Genomic DNA, 19,721 nt, shown 5'->3' on the forward strand with positions numbered 1-19,721 from the left:
GACCGTGTCGAAGTAACAATGTTTATTACAGCAACAGGGGCAAAGGTACAGGACGGCAGGCAGGCTCAGGGTCAGGTCAAGCAGAGGTCGGTAACCCAAAGGTGGGGCAAAGGTACAGGACGGCAGGCAGGCTCAGGCAGAGTGGTCAGGCGGGTGGGTACAGGGTCAGGACTGGCAAGGGTCAAAACCAGGAGGATGAGAAAAGAGAGACTTGTGAAAAGCAGGAGCTGACACAAAAACGCTGGTTGGCTTGACAAACAAGACGAACTGGCAACAGACAAACAGAGAACACAAGTATAATTACAGTGGCTTGTGAAAGTATTCACCCCCCTTGGCATTTTTCCTATTTTGTTGCCTTACAACCTGTAATTAAAATAGATTTTGGGGGGGTTGTATCATTTGATTTACACAGCATGCCTACCACTTTGAAGATGCTAAATATGTTTTATTGTGAAACAAACAAGAAATAAGACAAAAAAACTGAAAACTTGAGCGTGCATAACTGTTCACCCTCTCAAAGTCAATACTTTGTAGAGCCACCTTTTGCAGCAATTACAGCTGCAAGTGTCTTGGGGTATGTTAAGTTTGGCACATCTAGCCACTGGGATTTTTGCCCATTCTTCAAGGCAAAACTGCTCCAGCTCCTTCAAGTTGGATGGGTTCCGCTGGTGTACAGCAATCTTTAAGTCATACCACAGATTCTCAATTGGATTGAGGTCTGGGCTTTGACTAGGCCTTTCCAAGACATTCAAATGTTTCCCCTTAAACCACTCGAGTGTTGCTTTAGCAGTATGCTTAGGGTCATTGTCCTGTTGGAAGGTGAACCTCCATCCCAGTCTCAAATCTCTGGAAGACTGAAGCAGGTTTCCCTCAATAATTTCCCTGTATTTAGCACCATCCATAATTCCTTCAATTCTGACCAGTTTCCCAGATCCTGCCGATGATAAACATCCCCACAACATGATGCTGCGACCACCATGCTTCACTGTGGGGATGGTGTTCTTGGGGTGATGAGAGGTGTTGAGTTTGCGCCAGACATAGCATTTTCTTTGTTGGCCAAAAAGCAACATTTTTTTCTCATCTGACCAGAGTACCTTCTTCCATATGTTTGGGGAGTCTCCCACATGCCTTTTGGCAAACACCAAATGTGTTTGCTTATTTTTTTCTTTAAGCAATGGCTTTTTTCTGGTCACTCTTCTGTAAAGCCCAGCTCTGTGGAGTGTATGGCTTAAAGTGGTCCTATGGACAGATACTCCAATCTCCGCTGTGGAACTTTGCAGCTCCTTCAGGGTTATCTTTGGTCTCTTTGTTGCCTCTCTGATTAATGCCCTCATTGCCTGGTCCATGAGTTTGGTGAGCAGCCCTCTCTTGGCAGGTTTGTTGTGGTGCCATATTCTTTCCATTTATTTATAATGGATTTAAGGGTGCTCCATGGGATGTTCAAAGTTTCTGATATTTTTTTATAACCCAACCCTGATCTGTACTTCTTCACAACTTTGTCCCTGACCTGTTTGGAGAGCTCCTTGGTCTTCATGGTGCCACTTTTCTTGGTGGTGCCCCTTGCTTAGTGTTGTTGCAGACTCTGGGGCCTTTCAGAACAGATGTATATATACTGAGATCATGTGACAGATCATGCAACAGTTAGATTGCACACAGGTGGACTTTATTTAACTAATTATGTGACTTCTGAAGGTAATTGGTTGCACCAGATCTTATTTAGGGGCTTCATAGCAAAGGGGATGAACACATACGCACCACTTTTTTTCCTTCTTCTTTTTTTTTGTTTGAAAACAAGTAGTTTTTTTTTTTTTTTTCACTTCGCCAATTTGGACTGTTTTGTGTATGTCCATTACATGAAATCCAAATAAAAATCAATTTAAATTACAGGTTGTAATGCAACAAAAACGCCAAGGGGGATGAATACTTTTGCAAGGCACTGTACACAGGGGATAATAGGGCAGATGGGCGACACCTGGAGGGGGGTGGAGACAATCACAAAGACAGGTGAAACAGATCAGTGTGTGAGAATACATAAACAGAAACTTCAGGCCAGGCAGTAGATGACCCTTAACCCTACAGAGACAACAACACGCTAACAAACTCCTCACTGCCTCAGGCATTCAGTGATATCATGGGCTAGTAGTTTCAGTAAATATGTATCAGAAATGATTGTGGTTCCTCAAGCAACCATAGGGTTCCATTTTCACCTTAATCTGGTAAACCTTGAAAGTAGATGCAGTCAGATCTTCACCAGTGATGCTATGCAAGAGTGTATGTTTTCTGTCTGTAAGCATGTGGTTTCTCTATGCTGTACATGAACCAACATGATAATTTGTCCCTCGGGCATGGGTAACTGGTTATTTACATTTATTAACTGGGTGGTTTGAGCCTTGAATGCTGATTGGCTGTAAGCCGTGGTATAGCAGACCATATACCATGGGTATGACAAAACATTTATTTTTCCTGCTCTAATTATGTTGGTAACCAGTTTATAATAGCAGTAAGGCACCTCGGGGGTTTGTGGTATATGGCCAATATACCACGGCTAAGGGCTGTATCGAGGCACTCCGCCTTGCGTTGTGCATAAGAACATCCCTTAGCCATGGTATATTGGCCATATATCACACCCCTCTTGCCTTATTGCTTAACTAACATCTCAGTTGGTTATTTAACATCTCATGCACCTAACACCTGTTCCACAGGTAAATCAGGCCGCTCGATTAGAACCACGGCTGATAAGGACCGACGACAAAGTAACACCACACAAGACAAAGTAGCACAGCACCTATCCCCCATTACTAAAGATTTGTGAATTACAAGATAAACTTGATTGTCCCAAGATTGTGTTAACCACCGCTTGAACAACAACCTTTTTCGTCCGAGACATTTAACAGCTGCATTTACCACGTTTGTCCTGAGCCTAATCAAGCCTGTGGAGTTAACCTCATTTTGAATGTTCTTGTTATGTTAGAAAACCTGCAATGCTGATCAAATACTTAGCTTGTTGTTCAGCTTTAATTGCTAAAAAAACAAGCCCTGGAAAACTGATGCAATAATAACAATTGTTTGAATTGTTAAGGGGTGGAAAGAAGTTTTGTTAACTCATCCTATACTTGTATTTGTGGCCAAAGCACAAATTGTTGAAAAACAAAATGTGAAAAAAAATCCCACCTCAAACTTGCATCTCAAACAGACCATTTAAAAAATGCTTGCTATTTCCTAATAGAACATGATGTCATGTTGACTCACTGGCTGAACCGGTCTACTCACTTGAATCTTTTTAATGACCGGTATACACCCACACCAGTCTGTGGTTGGGGTATGCCCACACCATTCCAAGACAGAAACTATGCTTTTTAACATACTTAATTACCATTTCTTTGGAAAGAAAACTATTTAACTCATATTGCTGTTAAATATAGGTCCTATTTCATAGAAATCTGGAAACACTGGACAGTTACTTTATATTACCTTTTTGATTATTTCCAGAGGCTACCAGTTTTACACTGTGAATGTATTATAAATTCCCCAATACTAGGCTCTAGAAGCATGTGAAACAATCATCATACATTGTGACTAAGTGCATTCCCCCGTTTGTCTTGTACTTGCTTGCTTGTTTAAGTTTGTTTGTCCATAAGGTACATGTAAGGTAAGATCAAAATCTAACATTGTTTTTTAAATGTTGTTTCGCCACTGTAAAATGTATTCATGCGTCCTTCACAAAGACAAATTTCAGCCTTGCTGAAGAAACCCCAGATCATCACCGATCCTCCACCAAATCTCACAGTGGGTGTGAGACCTGGGGAGGCCTACAAGCCACAATGTCTTGCACCCACTGTGAAATTTGGTGGGGGATCGGTGAAGATATGGGGGTGCTTCAGCAAGGCTGGAATCGGGCAGATTTATTTTTGTGAAGGACGCATGAATCAAGCCACGTACAAAGTTGTCCTGGAAGAAAACTTGCATCCTTCTGCTCTGACAATGTTCCCCAACTCTGAGGATTGTTTTTTCCAGCAGGACAACGCTCCATGCCACACAGCCAGGTCAATCAAGGTGTGGATGGAGGACCACCAGATCAAGACCCTGTCATGGCCAGCCCAATCTCCAGACCTGAACCCCATTGAAAACCTCTGGAACGTGAGTGATCAAGAGGAAGATGGGTGGTCACAAGCCACCAAACAAAGCCGAGCTACTTGAATTTTTGCACCAGGCATAAAGTAACCCAACATCAATGTGAAAGACTGGTGGAGAGCATGCCAAGACGCATAAAAGCTGTGATTGAAAACCAGGGTTTTTCCACCAAATATTGATTTCTGAACTCTTCCTACTCTAAGTTAAAACATTAGTATTGTGCTGTTTAAAAATGAATATGAACTTATTTTCTTTGCATTATTCGAGGTCTGACAACACTGCATCTTTTTTGTTATTTTGACCAGTTATCATTTTCGGCAAATAAATGCTCTAAATGTCAATATTTTTATTTGGAATTTGGGAGAAATGTTGTCAGTAGTTTATAGAATAAAGCAACATTTTTAAACACATACGTACCTATAAATAGTAAAACCAGAGAAACAGAACATTTTGCAGTGGTCTCTTCATTTTTTTCAGAGCTGTATATGACCAAGATGAACAAGGTTCCATGTAGCTACTGTGGCTAATAGACAGTGAAGTTTCCATGCAATAGGTGGTGAAAGTCATTAAGTCTGGAATGTAATGTTTGATGTCTGAAATGTGTTTTTACCATGATCAGGCTGCGGAGGTCAGGTAGGTTATTTTGTATTTGTATTTATTATGGATCCCAGGAAGAATAACTGCTACCTTGGCAGCAGTTACTCTTCCTGGGGTCCAGACACATTAAAGCACATCACAAAATACACAAACAAAAAAATAAAATAAAACAGTACATCATAGGGACCTCCCGGGTGGCGCAGTGGTCTAGAGCACTGCATCGCAGCGCCAGCAGAGTCTCTGGGTTCGAGCCCAGGCTCTGATGCAGCCGGCCGCGACCGGGAGGTCCGTGGGGCGACGCACAATTGGCCTAGCGTCGTCTGTCCAGGTTAGGGAGGGTTTTGCCGGTAGGGATATCCTTGACTCAACGCGCTCCAGCGACTCCAGCCCGCAGTGCGTGCTAACCAAGGTCGCCAGGTGCACGGTGTTTCCTCCGACACATTGGTGCGGCTGGCTTCCGGGTTGGAGGCGCGCTGTGTTAAGAAGCAGTGCGGCTTGGTTGGGTTGTGCTTCGGAGGACGCATGGCTTTCGACCTTCGTCTCTCCCAAGCCCCTACGGGAGTTGTAGCGATGAGTCAAGATAGTAATTACTAGCGATTGGATACCACGAAAATTGGGGAGAAAAGGGAGTAAAATTTAATTGAAAAAAAGTTTAAAAAACAGTACATCATATAATATCATTACACCACTACATATCTACAACACAAATGTACACTGAGTGTTCAAAACATTAGGAACACTGCTCTTTCCATGACATTAACTGACCAGGTGGATCCAGGTGAAAGCTATGATCCCTTATTGGTGTCACCTGTTAAATCAACTTCAGTAAAGGTAGATGAAGGGGAGGAGACAGGCCAAAGAAGGATTTTTAAGCCCTGAGACAATTGAGATATGGATTGTGTATGTTTGCCATTCAGAGGGTGAATGGGCAAGACAAAAGATTGAAGTGCCTTTGAATCGGGTATGGTAGTAGGTGCCAGGCGCAGTTTGAGTTTGTCAAGAACTGCAACGCTGCTGGTTTTTTCACACATAACAGTTTCTTGTGTGTATCAAGAACTTGACACAACTGTGGGAAGCATTGGAGTCAACATGGGCCATCATCCCTGTGGAACGCTTTCAACAACTTGTAGAGTCCATGCCCATGACTAATTAGGGCTGTTCTGAGGGCAAAAGGGGTGCAACTCAATATTATGAAGGTGTTCCTAATGTTTTGTAGACTCAGTGTATAATACCACCATACAACAATATTAAAATGTATGTGTGTGTAGAGTGCATGTGCTAGTGTGTGTGTGTGACTATGCACGTGTGTGTGTGGGTGCCTGTGTGTGTGTGTGTCTCTTCACAGTCAGCGTTGTCCCAAATGGTGTAGTTCTATCTGTTTTTAAATCTGATTTTACTGCTTGCATGAGTTACTTGATGTGAAATAGAGTTCCATGAAGTCATGGCTCCGTGTAGTACTGTGTGTTACCAGGAGTCTGTTCTGGACTTGGGGACTGTGAAGAAACCCCTGGTTGTGAAGAGACCCCTGGTCGTTGAACTTGTTGTGGAATTCAGAGGCTAACCATTCATACACTTGATGGGATAAGGCAGGGATACCACGTGATGCCACACAAGTTCTAGCGACCTACAATTAGTTGTGTTAACCATGTAATGCCACTCCAAACATGAAACTGATCTGAATTTACTGAAATGAAACATTGAGTCTGATTAGGAAATTTGAAGTTTACAGATATATGACAAATAATGGAGAATTAAAGAGATGTTACGCTGAGTAGCAGGCAGTGGCACTATCGAGATGTAGTGTCAGGGCGTTTTGGTGCTGCTTTCAGCGTTTGCCTCCCAATTAGGCAAAAGGAATTGTGAGGTCATGGAAAACCAGAATAGGATTTTACAGAGGGGTGTCCACTCCTGCAGGGGACCAATGTTTCCATGGTCAGAAATAACGAATAATACAATCAATTTCCAGAGGAGTGCGCACATGTGCGTACACACAAACACACACACATATCAAAATGAAGCTAAACAAATAAATTATATCACAACTCATACACAAATGTATAGGAGCAATCTCCCTTAGTGGACCCTTCATTGTTTTGAGGTCAGGAAAATCTCTCAATTACCTTCTCTACCTAATATGGCTGTTTATTTTGATTACTGTAATTTACTGTACATTTGCAGCTGTGTAAGAATGTGCTTGTTTGTGAAGTGCCTTGTGTCCATTGGTGTACAGTTTGTCAGAGTATTGAGTATATTACTGCACCACATTGCTCCACTTCTTTAAGCATGACTGCAGAAATCTGTGGAACTGGCCCAGAACCGAGTTACTTCCTTGGCTCTATAATGCTGAATGGCCATAGTGCTGTACCATATACAGACCACAGAAAGTGGTAAAGTCTAATGATATACTGAGCATCACATTAACATATCATATCAGCAGAAACAAGCACAATCATAAAATCACCCCTTGGCCTACTGACTGTAAAAGAGGAAAAGGATCTTACCCAACAAGCTAGTGTGGAGCAGGTGCACCGCTGAGTGCCTGTCTATCAAATGCCCCAGTGTTCAGCCTTTCCTGTGGAGCACGTTAGAATACTATCACACCCAGTCTTCCAAGAATCCTGTCCCTCCCCCAGGATTGTCTCTCTCTTCTAGAGTATTCCCACTCCGTATCTACTGTTCAGCTCTCCTCCTGTCTCTTCCTCTCCCTCCGACGCAGCAGTAGCGGCCGGGGCTCTGGTGGGTGTGTTATCCCTGGGAGAAACCTCTCGAGCAGCACACGGATTGGGGGGATTGTGGAAGCTGCTCTCTCTCACTGACAGAGCCGGCAAATGCAGCACCAGGGGCCTCTGCCTGTTTCTTAGCTGTATGCAGTATTGACAGAGTTGCTGGGTGGATGCTAACGTAGCAGGAATTCTCACAGTGCTCGGCTCTCCTCCCTCCATCTCTCGCTCCACTCCTCTCCTCCCCTCTCTACCCGCCTCTCTCACTCTTTCTCTCTCTCTCACACACGTGCGCATACACACACACTCACTCACACACGTACACACACACACACACACACACACACACACACACACACACACACACACACACACACACACACACACACACACACACACACACACACACACACACACACACACACACACACACACACACACACACAGTCCCCCTCCTGGTCAGATCCTTTCAGCCTCTCCTTCAGATGCCAAACGCCTGGCTGGCCAGTTAAATCTGATCAAAGATTGGCTGCGATCCCCCTGTACTGCCTGGTCTGCCGGCTTTCTTTGATTGTCTGCCTGCTTGCCTGCCTGCTTAATGCATGTATGTGTGTTCTATTGTATGCCTGCTTGCCTGTTTGTGTGGAGGATTGTCTGCCTACTGTAAATACCTATTTTACTGACTACTGGCTGGCTTGACAGCCTAGTGGGCAAAACTAATTGCAATGACGTTCTTAAGTAACATTATGGTCCAGTTGTATATTGGCTGTTAAAGGAAGTGACCAGAAGAACTGGTTGTAATGGTTGAACTGATTGTAATTGTTGAACTGATTGTAATCTGGTTATCTGACCAGTTAATAACCAAAATATGACATCTTTCTAAGATGTTAGGGTAAAATATGTCTTTACCTGGTTGTAATCTGGTTTCTGATGTCTCTACCAATAGAACAACTGTTTACAACCAGAAAATGACAAGATTAGGACTTCCCATGCTAAATCTTGACAGCTGGGTGTCTATCTACATTGGTCAAAATTCTATATATCCCCTTTGCTTGGTGGATGGAATGGGAACGGGGCACACTGATAAGATGTCCTTGACATCATTTATTTGGGGGATGGGGCATAGGTGTGCTGGTTGCTCTGGTGTGGATTCAATTATGTATTGATTGTCAAATCCCCTCTGTAACTTCTGACAATGGCCATACAGTACCTCATATCATATTCACTGGAAAGGAATTGATTTTATGGTAATACTGCACTAAGATACAGATGGGTCATTCTTGAATTGCGGTCCCTCATCTGCGCAACCATGAAAAATACTTTTAAATGACAAATAGTTACACATCATACATGTTTTTGTTTATATTGAACTGTTTATCACTGATACAACCTATTGCAAGTTCTTTAAACAGCAAAACTTTATCTTTATGCATTGTTTAAAGTACTAGGGGAAAGAAAATCTACCAGTAGTGATGAGTTGTGGTGACATGTTTTGTGGAGTTAGAGATATTTATCTATTATTTTGAATGCTAGAACTTTTTTTATATATAGATCAATAGAAAAAAAGAAGTCTATTAAAATACCTATGTTATCATAATTCCCAAAAATATTTATAGTAATTAAGCTGTCATATTAGCTGATTTAGAATGGGAAGATACCCAAATACAAATAAATACACATCTAGAAAAATGTACTTGTTTATTGCTTAATACCATGCCCAAATGTTAGAGCAATTACAAGAACAACATAGATGTATCTATTCAGGGTATAGATTGTGTATTTCATGACATGAAAATGTTTTCTGAATAGTTTGGAATAAGTGAAGCACAGGAGGCTGGTGGCATCTTATTTGGGGAGAACGGGCTCGTGGTAATGGCTGGAGTGGAATAAATCGAATGGTATCAAATACATCAACCATTATTATGAGCTGTCCTCCCCTCAGCAGCCTCCACTGAAGTGGCATAATATGTAATTTGCCATATTGACATTAGTTCTTACAATTCCTACGGACCCAGAGGAGAAACCTGAATCATAACATTGCAAATTAAATGTTTTGCTTTGGCTGTAATGCTCAACCAATGCAAAAAAGCGTAATTTGAGCTCGCTTGTCTTGCTGCTCTGCTCACAAGACCCTCTGCTGGTCACACAGTGAAAGAACAGCACCACTGTTGCTGTGTGTGTGTGTGTGTGTGTGTGTGTGTGTGTGTGTGTGTGTGTGTGTGTGTGTGTGTGTGTGTGTGTGTGTGTGTGTGTGTGTGTGTGTGTGTGTGTGTGTGTGTGTGTGTGTGTGTGTGTGTGTGTGTGTGTGTTTGTATACATGTGTGTCTGTGTTATTATTACTAAAAGGGCAGCAAGATTACTTATCGTCTCTCCCCAAGGGCAGGGGGAGGGTCACAACATGACATCACTGATACATCACTCAGTTGAATTTAATTACAATAGTAGTCCAATCCTCCCATGGCCCAGGGACAGCCAGCCACGCACACACACTCCAAAAACCCAGATTAAAGGAGTGTGCCACATGGGTGCCTCATTTATGTAGTATAATCTCTAAATGTTAATGTCAGATGCTTTAAGTGTAGGCTTAACACCTTTACTACTCTCTGGGCAATACTACACTGTGTAAATACTAAATATCTGATTTCACTGACATTGGCACAGAGAGTGACTAATTTTACCTTACTCTTATTGGTGATACATGTGATTGTTTGGCTGTCTCCCTTTTACATTTACAGTCTTTCATCAAACAAACGTCTATTTGGGTCTCACTCCTTGTACAACATACAGTAGCGTCCCTGAGCCTAAATGTGCATTAAGATCTCAGGCCGCCTCACGTGGCTAAATCCCTCCCCCAAAACTAAATACATCTCAGAAGAGGTGGGGCTTTGGAATGCATCTCTCTCTAACCAGTGGAGGCTGCTGAAGGGAGGACGGCTCATAATAATGGCTGGAACGGAGCGAATGGAATGGCACCCAACCATGTATTGAATGTATTTGATACCATTCCACTAATTCTGCTCAATGTCTGTATTTTTTTACCCATCTACCTTCTTTGCGAGGCATTGGATAACCTCCCTTGTCTTTGTGGTTGAATCTGTGTTTGTAGGCCAGCAACCAACAAATCTCAATTTAATTAATTTTAAATTCAGGCTGTGACACAACAAGATGAGGAAAAATTCAAGGGGTGTGAATACTTTCTGAAGGCTCTGTATGTTGATGTTGGGGTGTGGAGATGATGAAGTTGAAATATTTTGAACTTTCCCTTTAAAGGGGAAGTTCTGTATTTTACAACACGTAACGATAGATTGCCCCTCACCCTGAAAGCAGTCTTCGGGCACAGACAAACTGTAATCCATGGTTTGGTTTACAAACTTCAGCTAAATTTAGACACTGCTAGCTAAAATCACTGAGAGTGGTAAAGACACGCGTGCCTATAAAAATGTTTATGGCCAAATCAACTCAAATCAACTAAATGATTTAGCTTGATGTTATTTCAAGGTGATATGGCAACAAAACAAATTACAAATGTACTGCATGCCCCTACCACTCCCATTGATTTTTAGCTAGCAATGGCTATGTTTACGGTGGCTGTTTAAAGATAACCAAACCAAGGATTACAGTTTTCCCTGACCCAAACTACTTTCATCATGAGTTACCATCTAACATTAAATTGTATAAAACAGAACTCATCCTTTAAAATTGCCCCCTGAGCTCCACTAAGGGAAACAACTGCAGAGTTGGCATTACAAAACAAGTAGCTCCACTTATATCATGGCATATTGTGGCAAACTATCCCTTTACGAGCTTTAGTGATTGTGGAAAATCACAGTGATGTTTTCCTTTCTCTTAACATACAATTCATAATTGAAAGGAATTGTATTATCTTCACCAGTAGGAATAACTTCACAGTGCGACAGAGACCACCCATCCAGCTTGATGCATATCAAGAGACAAGACATACTGTGCAGGAACAAAGTAGGCACTCGAATTACAATGACCAGAGTCTCTTGTAATTAATAAATGAGAGGCTGCAAACAGACAAAAGGTTTTCATTGCACTTTTCCATCGGAAATACAGCACTTTATCCATGTTCAACAATATTGAAATATACAAATATATCTTTCAAACATTTCAAACGTGACCTTTCATATTTCAAAATAAACCCAGGCAGTCGCAGTCTGAATTCAACTTTATCATTCTCCTTCAAACTAGGCATTCTAAGCTACCACCATTCATTAAGTGAACATGAGACTATAAAACCTCTGTCTTTAAGTAGTACTGACTCCTTGGCTTCTCCTGGGGGGTGTTTGGGAGGCTGGCCACTCGCTGCTGCCCGTCGTGATCCGCCATGCACACAGCCACAAAGAAAAGAGAGCCTCCAATGACCAGGAAGAGACCCGCAAACCAGCCGGAGAACATGGCCTCGCCATACTCCCAGCGTGGAACGACGTCAGGCAGGTTCTCGTCCCAGAACTCCACCAGGGTCACGTAGGCCACCAGGGAGACGGGGGCCAGTGTTGTGAGCCCCGACACCCAGGATAGCACCCCGCTGACAATGAGGAGGCCCCTCTTTAACCCTTGCTGCCTCCCAGAGCCCAGTTCCACCCCCTCCAGGCCTGGGAAGGCCACCACCACGGCTAGGGCCCCAGTACCCACAGACACCAGCATGAGCACCCGGGAAGCCAGCAAGTCCATGGGCAGGGCCATGAGGGATTCAAAGGCTTTACATTGCATCCCAACCTCCTCGGCAAAGATGCAGATGTGCCACAGGCCTGAGTACCAGTTCTCCACTTCGTTCAGCTCTGAGTTCAAGGTCTTCCACAGGGGAATGAAGGTGGTGACCAGAGTAGTGACCAGACCCCCGAATATCACAAAGAGCGCAGTCCTCTCCATGATTTTGGCAGTCAAGAGCACCATCTTCAGTGTCAGTCGTCGTTGCTTACACTCCTCGCACTCTTTCTGCTCCTTTCTCTGTCCCTCTCTCTGTCCTGGCTGAAGAACAGCTAGTGAGTGACTGGGAAGCCCGTCCCCCTCTCCTGTGGTAGCACTTGGACCGACCCAGCCAGCCTGCCTCATTCAGCTTTATAATAGAATGCATAACTGGGAGATAATCCCAGGTCCTGAGGCATTACAAAAGACATATTGTTTTGTCGTAGTGTTAAATATCATTGTAGGGAACAATGGGCTCTGTTTTGAGATGAAACCAGATATGTAAACCAGATATGTCTAGTGGGATCCTGGGATTGAGTGTGGTAACAGAGAAACATAAGCAAGTTGGTCATGGGGGAACAAACAAAAAGAGGAAGGGCCAAAAACTCTCCCAAGGGTGTCCAGTGGCCTGATTCTATGGACTCTTTGATTGGCCACGGCTAATTATTTCAAATGAAACCATGTGCTGATGTTACTGATAAGAGTTTATATGAGATTAGCTCTTCATGTAAGTGAAAAAAAAATCCTAAAGAAATCTATAGAAAATCAGTTGATTTGCCAAATGTCTCAAGTGTTAAGACTAGGAATAGTGCTCAAAGCAATACTACTTACAAAAGACCTCAACACTTGGTGAGGTATTCATTGAGGTTTTAAAGGTCTGGGTTTGTAGCTGGCAGGGAACATTAAATCCTATCTGGCCATTCAGCCCTCGAGTCTTTGATTCGTTTACTTCAGGGAAAGCATCTTCTTTTAAATGTTACATGAAATCAAATGGAATCAGATGAAAGAAGTCAACATTCCACTGCAAAATCAAAGTTTATCAGTTGTTTTCAGACGTGAACATTTGAATTTTGTACACATCCCAGGTAATCTGTTTTGTAGACCCAGCCATACGCTGACAATCCAAAATGAATGGTAAGCTTGACTACCGGTATACAGAAATATCAAAATATCTTTCATTAATCATTCAGTATGTAATAAATAAATATTAAAAAGGAAAAACCTATAAGGTATAAGGTCTGATAACCTTGCTTAAATGGAAGGATTTCGCCCACTCTATTGAAAGGTGCATTGTGCAAGCTTATCTCTCACATATCAGTGGAACCTGAAACTGCTAATTTGTAGAGACAAAGGTCAAGGATTAACCTGCGTAGACTTGGACTTCTCCTTCAGCTTGGATTCCCCCTGGCCACCTGCTGGTGCAGCAGCTGACATGTGCTCCATTTCCCTCAAGTGGTCCACTGATTCAACATCATCTGCTGAATTTGAAAAAGTAAAATACTTTCCCGTTTCTATTGCCAGCTTGCTGCAGCCCAACGACTGAAGGCAGTGTCGGTTGCACACTACTGGAAGACGGTGTGTCAGAGAGAATGAGATCCATTGTGCTATAATCAGGTCACTCAGTCTACTTTCTACTATTATGTTTCAGGTAAGGGACGGTGGACAAAGCACACAGCAGGAGAAAGAGAGACCTGGTAGTCAATCAAACTGTATCAGAATGTTTCTTCTTTAAAAAGTGGTCTACCTTCAGATTGTTGCTTAATGTGGTTTTGGGAGCCTTTTCTATAAGCAATCACATCTTTGCAATTTGCAAAATGACATCGATAACAATCCCTGTGACAGTTCTCAGCAAAACAACAACTAACACAAAGCCAACCTATATTGAGTGACAGGATGGCGTGTAAGTACATAGACTAAGTGATGAATTTCACATTTGTATTTTATTTATTTAACCTTCATTTAACTAGGCAAGTCAATTAAGAACAAATTCTTATTTACAATGACAGCCTACACCGGCCAAAACCGGACGACGCTGGGCCAATTGTGAGCTGCCCTATGGGACTCCCAATCACAGCCGGTTGTGATTTAGACTGCTACGCCACTCGGGAGCCATATGTAATTTATTAAGGCTTTGATGGAGTGAGAAACATTTGACTCAGTAGCATGTCATCATAGCAAAACACAAAACAGAGTATTTTAGCAGGTTCATATTCCTGCAAACTGTACAGCAGCTGGTTAATCAGAGAATTTTCCAATAAAGGTCCTGTGTTTGCTAATGTCAAACATCCATTCAACTCGAACACCAATATTAAACAAAACCTGGTTCTCCCAAGCTTAAACAAACACCTCTCCAGTACTAGACATGCCATAGCTCATCTGAAACCATCCAGAATTAAATGATACTGATTATATGCTGTGATGTTAAAAATGTCCAAATGTTTTCATTTTATAATTGAGCAGCAGAGAGGAGCAAATACTTTGGTGATACATTTCCCATCCTGTTTGATTTAGTTGCTCAGGAAGGAATTATTGATTTAGTTGCTAAGGAATGAATTATTCCCTCAGAATAATGACCACGTCTTCAATTCTTCTTGAAACACATTTTATATTATTAACTGGGTTGTTCGATCCCTGAATTCTGATTGGCTGACAGCATGTATGACAAAACATTTATTTTACTGCTCTAATTACGTTGGTAACCAGTTTATAATAGCAATAAGGCACGTCAGGGGGTTTGTGGTATATGGCCAATATACCAAGGCTAAGGACTGTATACAGACACTCCGCATTGTGCTGTGCTTAAGAAAAGCCATTAGCCATTGTATATTGGCCATATACCACACACCGTTGTGCATTATGGCTTAAATATAGTACAACTATAAAGAGCTCTTATATGTCACACATATATAATGCATACAGTATGTCAGGGATCATCAACTAGATTCAGCGATGGGACGATTTTTTCTTGAGAGGATAGTCGGGGAGCCGGATCATAATTACAAATAATTTGTAGACATTTGTATACGTGTCTCTCTATTATGCATGGAAAAACTTAGAAACAGATTTCTTCAATTAAAATCCCTTGGAGCTGATTTCCTGGTGTTTTTACAGTCTTTTATGTTCAATAACAATAATAATAAAAATAAAATATATATATATTTACACAGTGCATTGAGAAAGTATTCAGACCCATTGACTTTTTCCACATTTTGTTACATTACAGCCTTTGCTAAACTTTAAAAAAAACTTGTTTTCACTTTGTCATTTTGGGGTATTATGTGTAGATTGATGAGGAAATTCAATTTTAGAATAATTTATTAAAAATAAAACAGAAAACCTAATTTACATGAGTATTCAGACCCTTTGCTATGAGACTGGAAATTGAGCTCAGGTGCATCCTGTTTCCATTGATCATCCTTGAGATGTTTCTACAACTTGATTGGAGTCCACCTGTGGTAAATTCAATTGATTGGACATGATTTGGAAAGGCACACACCTGTCTATATAAGGTCCCACAGTTGACGGTGCATGTCAGAGCCAAAATCAAACCATGAGGTCGAAGGAATTTTCTGTAGAGCTCAGCGACGGGATTGTGTCGAGGCACAGATGTCTGTAGAATTGAAGGTCCCCAAGAACACAGTAGCCTCCATCATTCTTAAATGGAAAATGTTTGGAACCACCAAGACTCTTCCTAGAACTGGCTGCTCGGCCAAACTGAGCAATCGGGGGAGAAGGGCCTTGGTCAGGGAGGTGACTAAGAACCCTGATGGTCACTCTGACAGAGCTCCAGAGATCCTCTGTGGAGATGGGAGAACCTTTCAGAAGGACAACCATCTCAGCAACACTCCACCAATCAGGCCTTTATGGTAGAGTGGACAGACGGAAGCCACTCTTCAGTAAAAGGCACATGACAGCCCACTTGGAGTTTCCTATAAAGGCACGTAAAGAACTTTCTAACCATCAGAAACAAGATTCTCTGGTCTGATGGCCTGAATTCCTAGCGTCACATCTGTAGGAAACCTGACACCATTTCTACCGTGAAGCATGGTGGTGGTGGGGATATTTTTCAGCGATGCTCCCCATCCAACCTGACAGAGCTTGAGAGGATCTGCAGAGAATAATGTGAGAAACTCCCCAAATACAGTTGTGCCAAGCTTGTTGCATTATACCCAAGAAGACTCGATGCTGTAATCGCTACCAAAGGTGCTTCAACAAAGTATTGAGTAAAAGATCTGAACACTTATGTAAATGTGATATTTCCGTTTTTTAAACATTTCAAAAATCCTGTTTTTGCTTTGTCATTATGGGGTATTGTATGTAGATTTTTGAGTGGAAAAAACAATTTAATACATTTTAGAATAAGGCTGTATTGTAACAAAATGTGGAAAAAGTCAAAGGGCCTGAATACTTTCCGAATGCACTGTATATAACGTTTTTGCTCAGAAAACTTGGGGAGGCCAAATAAAACCAACCATGGGCCGGCAGTTGGGTAACCCTGCAGTATGTAGCGTTACTATGCAGGAGAATCAACATTTAACCATGATCCAGTCTTCTTAAGGCTATATAAACCTTCAGTCTTAAGGTTATATAAACCTTCAGTCTTCTTAAAGCTATATAAACCTCCAGTCTTAAGGCTATATAAACCTTCAGTCTTCTTAAAGCTATATAAACCTCCAGTCTTAAGGCTATATAAACCTTCAGTCTTCTAAAGCTATACAAACCTTCAGTCTTCTTAAAGCTATATAAACCTTCAGTCTTCTTAAAGTTACATAAACATTAATTATTCTTAAGGCTATATAAACTTTCAGTCTTCTTAAGGCTATTTAAACCTTTAATCTTCTTATAGCGATGTAAACCTTCAGTCTTCTTAAAGCTATATAAACCTTCAGTCTCCTTAAGGCTATATAAACCTTCAGTCTTCTCTGGCTTACTTGGTATGCTCTGACTTACATGTGTCCCTTGAACTTTAACTGGAAGAGGTTGTTGGTGATCTTGGCTCCACTCTGGCCAGAGAACACAAACATCTTGCTCCTGCACAGGGCTACGGGGTGTTGCAGGAGGGAGGGATCTCACCGCTCTGTTCAATCAATCAATTTTCGCCTAAAATGACATACCCAAATCTAACTGCCTGTAGCTCAGGACCTGAAGCAAGGATATGCATATTCTTGATACCATTTGAAAGGAAACATTTTGAAGTTTGTGGAAATGTGAAATGAATGTAGGAGAATATAACACTTTAGATCTGGTAAAAGATAATACAAAGAACAAACCATGCATCTTTTATTTAAAAAGAATTGTACCATCATCTTTGAAATGCAAGAGAAAGGCCATCCAATGAACCATTACATTTCTGTTAAAAATGTTGTATCAAGACATCCCAAATGTGCCTAATTGGTTTATTAATAACTTTTCAAGTTCGGAACTGTGCACTCTCCTCAAACAATAGCATGGTATTCTTTCACTGGAATTGCTACTGTAAATTGGACAGTGCAGTTAGATTAACACGAATTTAAGTGTAACAGTATTGCTTCTGTCCCTCTCCTCGCACCTACCTGGGATCGAACCAGGGACCCTTTGCACACATATACAAAAATCACCCTCGAAGCATCGTTACCCATTGCTCCACAAAAGCAGCAGCCCTTGCAGAGCAAGGGGAACAACTACTTCAAGGTCTCAGAGCGAGTGACGTCACCAATTGAAATGCTATTAACGCACCCCGCTAACTAGCTAGCCATTTCACACCGGTTACATAAGCTTTCTGCCAATATCAGATATGTCTATGTCCTGGGAAATGTTCTTGTTACTTACAACCTCATGCTAATCGCATTACCCTACGTTAGCTCAACCGTCCCGTGGGGGACCTTTCTGATCCTGTAGAGGTTTTAAGGGCCGGTTTCCCGGACACAGATTAAGCCTCTAAAATTGCCAGTGTAGAAGTTCCCTTCAATAACCCATGTGTAGCCTACAATATGTATACAATTATTTTCACACTTAGACAATCAACAAATTTGTATTTGTTTGGTGGCAATAATATTACAGACAAGACAAATTGTAGACCATAACATGGGCCGCAACATTACAGTAACATCTAGATAAATACATTAGCTATATTGTCACAAGCAGGATATTTCATTTATTTTTGTTATAAATTTGGATCATATGTAGGCCTATGTAATTTGATTGTAATGATGTAAGGATAAATATGTATTTAAGCTCTAAATAGTCATCCACCCAAAACAGTAAACATGCATTGATAATAACCAATGAAAGGTGACGACAATGTTCCCTCTATTTTTTTTCGTCACTGAGCGCAAACTTGAATGTTGTTAAAACTTCCAACATACGTTTACTGTGAACACTGCTTGAAGTTATAGTTTTAACAGTGGCCAAGTAGGCTACTGTGGCTATTTGCTTATAATGACGGCCTACCAGAGTGGCCTACCATCAATAACAATGAAGAAAATGCATCCCATAACATTCTAACATGGAAATAGCTGTTATATCATTCAGCCTACAGTAGCAGCCAATGTGCGGTGTTCAATGTAGGTCTACAGTCCATGAGAATTTTTGAGACGTATTTTGATTTAATTTATTTAACTAGGCAAGTCAGTTAAGAACAAATTCTTATTTACAATGACGGCCTACCAAAAGGCCTCCTGCGGGGACGGGCTGGGACTAAAAATACAAATATACTACAAAACACACATCACAACAAGAGAGACACCACAACACTACATAAAGAGAGACCTAAGACAACAACGTAGCATGGCAGCAACATATGATAACACAGCATGGTAGCAACACCACATGACAACAACATGGTAGAAACACAACATGGTAGCAGCACAAAACATGGTACAAACATTATTGGGCACAGACAACAGCTGTATGCAAGAAGGTAGAGACACCAATACATCACGCGAAGCAGCCACAACTGTGAGTAAGAGTGTCCATGATTGAGTCTTTGAATGAAGAGATGGAGATAAAACTGTCCAGTTTGAGTGTTTTTTGCAGCTTGTTCCAGTTGCTAGTTACAGCGAACTGAAAAGAGGAGCGACCCATATACACTTGTCCTTCAGGCAAGGAGGTGAGTGAAAATGTTGTGTTGTTTGACGCAAGAAACCACTTTACAAACTAACATTTATTATTATTCCCATACCATTATTATGGGAAAAATAATACACTGCCCCTTTAAGACAAAAAAGCTATTTACCTGACTTGCTTTTCAAAGATGTCTAGAAATGTACACGTTTTGTGCTCTTGTAGGAAGCAATCACTCCCTTATTGCTGACTACAAATTATCTATAACTGGGCTAATAACTCACTAACGAGCAACGGATATGGACAAAATGTGCACGCATGGCTACATGCAGCTCTCGCATTGATCTCAAAACAAGCGCATCTACTCACTACAGCTCATGCTGTAGTGTAAACAACAGTCCTCTTCAAAGTAAATGGCACAGATCCATATATGGCAATGGTCTATTTGCATATAGGCCTACTGCATCTCTGATTGGTTATGCCGCACAGGTCTGTGTAGAGTATGGGCTGAGTCATGCGTGT

At 41.6% G+C, this 19,721-nt stretch overlaps 2 protein-coding genes across 4 annotated transcripts in view; both read right to left on the bottom strand.

Annotated features, from left to right (window-relative positions):
- The window catches only part of LOC129853174 (apoptosis-inducing factor 3-like), a 34,623-nt gene extending 26,910 nt beyond the window's left edge, over window positions 1–7,713 (bottom strand). The window contains exon 1 of one of the 3 annotated variants that reach the window (XM_055918922.1): window positions 7,230–7,713. The gene's annotated coding sequence lies outside the window, so the exon portion shown is untranslated. The remainder of the gene's footprint in view (window positions 1–7,229) is intronic. The other 2 variants (XM_055918921.1, XM_055918923.1) reach the window with 2 other exon arrangements.
- Window positions 7,714–11,481: 3,768 nt separating this feature from the next.
- LOC129852764 (putative claudin-24) lies at window positions 11,482–12,925 on the bottom strand. The gene has a single exon (XM_055918425.1). It carries the CDS (start codon window positions 12,522–12,524, stop codon window positions 11,700–11,702), a length of 825 nt encoding a protein of 274 aa, XP_055774400.1. The 5' UTR covers window positions 12,525–12,925; the 3' UTR covers window positions 11,482–11,699.
- Between the last annotated feature and the right edge of the window lie 6,796 nt (window positions 12,926–19,721).

Source organism: Salvelinus fontinalis, chromosome 4 (genome assembly GCF_029448725.1).
Source record: "Salvelinus fontinalis isolate EN_2023a chromosome 4, ASM2944872v1, whole genome shotgun sequence".
NCBI classification, from domain to species: domain Eukaryota; kingdom Metazoa; phylum Chordata; class Actinopteri; order Salmoniformes; family Salmonidae; genus Salvelinus; species Salvelinus fontinalis.

Coding starts and splice junctions, on each gene's coding strand:
- LOC129852764 (XM_055918425.1), bottom strand. CDS start 12,524: ATGAGGCAGGCTGGCTGGGTCGGTCCAAGTGCTACCACAGGAGAGGGG.